Genomic DNA, 4,014 nt, shown 5'->3' on the forward strand with positions numbered 1-4,014 from the left:
CAGAAACTAAAGGGTTAAACAAACAGTATCAGTATCGCTCTCAAACTGCTCCTCTTCCTGGAGTGAAGCACAGCCTGATAACCCTCCCTCTTCTTCCTGCTCTTAAACACAGCACCTCCTCTCTGTCCACGTGTTTCCTCGTTCCCTCCCCTTCAGATCTGCACTTTGAAGATGGGTGTAACCAACATGTGGTGACGTATAAAAGCTCACACAGGCTCCATTCACTGCAGAAACATGTGTTGTTGAGATCAGAGCTCAGACTAGTTTCAGTTATAAGGAAGCGAAACTCACACAGTCACTGACACTGAGAGGAGAAATGGCGCAGAAAGGAGTTCAGCTGGACCGAGAAACCTTCTCTTGTTCCATCTGTTTGGATCTACTGAAGGATCCGGTGACTATTCCCTGTGGACACAGCTACTGCATGAACTGTATTAAAGCCCACTTTGATGAAGAGGACAGGAAGGGAATCCACAGCTGCCCTCAGTGCAGGAAGACTTTCACACCAAGGCCTGTCCTGGAGAAAAGCATCATGTTAGCAGAGTTGGTGGGGGAGCTGAAGAAGACTGGACTCCAAGCTGCTCCAGCTGATCTCTGCTATGCTGGACCTGAAGATGTGGCCTGTGATGTCTGCACTGGGAGGAAGCTGAAAGCCATCAAGTCCTGTTTAGTCTGTTTGATTTCTTACTGTGAGAAACACCTCCAACCTCACTATGATGCAGCTCCATTAAAGAAACACAAGCTGGTGGCCCCCTCCAAGAAGCTCCAGGAGAACATCTGCTCTCGTCATGATGAGGTGATGAAGATTTTCTGTCGTACTGATCAGCAGAGTATCTGTTATCTCTGCACAATTGATGAACATAAAGGCCATGAAACAGTCCCAGCTGCAGCAGAAAGGACTGAGAAGCAGAAGGAGCTCGAGGTGAGACGACTAAACATCCAGCAGAGAATCCAGGAGCGAGAGAAAGATGTGAAGCTGCTTCAACAGGAGGTGGAGGCCATCAATGGCTCTGCTGATAAAGCAGTGGAGGACAGTGAGAAGATGTTCACTGAGCTGATCCGTCTCCTCCAGAAAAGAAGCTCTGATGTGAAGCAGCAGGTCAGATCCCAGCAGGAAACTGAAGTGAGTCGAGTCAAAGAGCTTCAGGAGAAGCTGGAGCAGGAGATCGCTGAGCTGAAGAGGAAAGACGGCGAGCTGGAGCAGCTCTCACACACAGAGGATCACAACCAGTTTCTACACAACTACCCCTCACTGTCAGCACTCAGTGAGTCTACACACTCATCCAGCATCAATATTCGTCCTCTGAGCTACTTTGAGGATGTGACAGCAGCTGTGTCAGAGACCAGAGATAAACTACAGGACATTCTGAGAGAGGAATGGACAAACATCTCACTGACAGTCACTGAAGTGGATGTTTTACTGTCACCACCAGAGCCAAAGACCAGAGCTGGATTCTTAAAATATTCACGTGAAATCACACTGGATCCAAACACAGCATACACACATCTGTTATTATCTGAGGGGAACAGAAAAGCAACATTTATGAACCAACAACAATTTTATTTTGATCATCCAGACAGATTCACTGGATGTTATCAGGTTTTGAGTAGAGAGAGTCTGACTGAATGTTGTTACTGGGAGGTGGAGTGGAGAGGCAGAGGAGTTTGTGTAGCAGTCACATTGAAGAATATCAGCAGAAAAACAGGCCTAAATGAATGTTTTCTTGGATACAATGACAAATCTTGGGCATTACGTTGTGACACAAACAGCTATAAATTTTGGCACAACAAAGTCCAAACTGTCCTCTCAGGTCCTCGGTCCTCCAGAGTAGGAGTGTACCTGGATCACAGAGCAGGTATTCTGTCTTTCTACAGCGTCTCTGAAACCATGACTCTCCTCCACAGAGTCCAGACCACATTCACTCAGCCGCTCTATGCCGGACTTCGGTTTTGTCACTCTGATGGAGACACTGCAGAGTTGATTAAAGTCAAATAGAGAAGACAGGTTCATGTTGATCCCTGACCATTATACGTACTTGTGTAGTTTCTAAATGAGGCTTTACATTTTAGAAGCTGAGAAGTTCAGTGGTCCATTGATGTGTGAAAATAATATTGCACTGATTCAAACTGTACTTACATTTATATCCCTTACATCAATATAAATCTGAATTTGTTCTTATGGCTGATAACCACGGCACAACCTCAATTCCAATGAACTTGAGACATTGTGCCACATCTGTTTCATCTCAATTCAGAACCAAGAAATTCAAGGTCATCCATGTCTTTGAGGCATTCCTGCAGTTAATTAATTGTTTTTGCCATCTAGTGCTGTGGATAGATAAAGATGGGTTACATCTACATAGCAATGAAAATATACGACATGCCTCCGAATCATACTGCGTAAGGGAAACTATATAATGTAAACAAAGTATATTTAAACTTTTTAACTATAAAAACAAATAATATGGACCTCTATATTGTGGAGAATAGAAATGTTTATTTTCCCTAAGCTGAGTCCTTTAAATTGTTTAATCTGACTGAATGTGCAGCTGCTGTACAGAGACAGAGTGGGTTAAGTTTGACCAGTTTCTGTTTTAAAAGTTGGAATGTTTGGCTGTACATGGAAATGCAATAATAACAGTGTGCAATACACATACACTTATTCTTCTTTTTTTATTACTAAGTTAATATACTGTGTTGTGTTGTTTGTGTTGCGTTGTGATGTGTCATATCGTGTCGTGTTGTGTTATATGTAGTGCCGACGTAGGACACTTTTCCAATTTCATTGTACTACTGTACTATGTATGACTGTGCAATGACAATAAAGAGTTATGTTATCTTAAATATTTATTGTGCACTCACACAATTTTGACTCTTTCTGCATGGACATAGTAGCTTTTGACTTCGTGGTGTTTGAAATGAGGGAAGATACAAAAGTAAAATGTGTAGCAAACATGTGATAGAATTATACAATGGAATGACCATAAAAATCCCAAAACAGGACCTTGACCATAAAATTGACAAATGGACTTTAATAATGCATTTCTGTGCTCAGCAAGTCACGATGAACCTGAAATCTGATTAATAACACTAGAGATGTGCCTTCACCCTGCTAAAAGGGATGGAGTGGAAGTTAAGGTAGCTCAGCTCAGCCTGTCCACATGTTTTGCATTCTGCTATGTTTTAAAGGCTGATTTAAGCTTAAATAATAAAGTGCATTGTGTCATTAATCATGGCAATCTGCATCAGAATTTCAGAAATGTGTATGTCCTGCACCTGGTGAAATCTGTCATCAAATCAGAACATTAACAGTGTTTTAAACACATATTACTGTGTATCATGTCATCAGGAATGTTTTTGACAAGAATTATAAGACACTAGTGATTTTAATGTATTTTAATATATTTAATGTTTTTAATGCATTTAATGTATTTTAATGTATGCAATGTATGTCTGTAACACATTTCATTTTTTCCACAAGAATAAACATGTGATTTATGGGGTTAACCCTAAAGACTCATTTATTTAGACTGGCTTTTAACTAGAGTTGTGCTGTATGAGCAGTTGTATTGTTTTATATAAATCTGTTTTATATTATTGTGAAGCATGTTGTGGTTCTTGTGAAGAGTTTGAAATAAATAAAGTTTTAATTATTGTTGTTATTATTATTATTATTATTATTGTTATTATTATTATTATTATTATTATTATTATTATAACCTTACCTTTTTTAACCTCTTGCAGTTCATCACTTACATTTGTACCTTTTCAATCTTTTCATTGGACTTTAACATTTGACATGAAACTTTAATTGCAATAACTAGAATAATTGGTGTGTTCTAAAACTTTTGAATGGTAGTGAGTACAATTCATTATGTTATTGTCTCTCCTGCTCATTCCTTATTTAATGATATAGTGCAGAAGAATTCATGGATGACCTGTGATCATAAATAAACCACAGAAGAGCAAAGGAGCAGGGGGAGGGTCGGCGAGAGTTTGGCGTGAAGTTTAGCCCAC

The 4,014-nt window shown here is 39.8% G+C and overlaps 1 protein-coding gene across 1 annotated transcript; it reads left to right on the top strand.

Moving 5' to 3' along the window:
- Positions 1-295: 295 nt before the first annotated feature.
- Positions 296-2,014, top strand: LOC148103832 (tripartite motif-containing protein 16-like). Its single transcript, XM_087834433.1, has one exon. It carries the CDS (start codon positions 317-319, stop codon positions 1,991-1,993), a length of 1,677 nt encoding a protein of 558 aa, XP_087690559.1. The 5' UTR covers positions 296-316; the 3' UTR covers positions 1,994-2,014.
- Positions 2,015-4,014: the final 2,000 nt, after the last annotated feature.

The sequence above is a fragment of the Neolamprologus brichardi genome, chromosome 3 (genome assembly GCF_056152115.1).
Source record: "Neolamprologus brichardi isolate AB-2024 chromosome 3, ASM5615211v1, whole genome shotgun sequence".
NCBI classification, from domain to species: domain Eukaryota; kingdom Metazoa; phylum Chordata; class Actinopteri; order Cichliformes; family Cichlidae; genus Neolamprologus; species Neolamprologus brichardi.

Bases quoted from the DNA above. Each gene is read 5' to 3' on its own strand.
- LOC148103832 (XM_087834433.1), top strand. From the start codon at position 317: ATGGCGCAGAAAGGAGTTCAGCTGGACCGAGAAACCTTCTCTTGTTCC.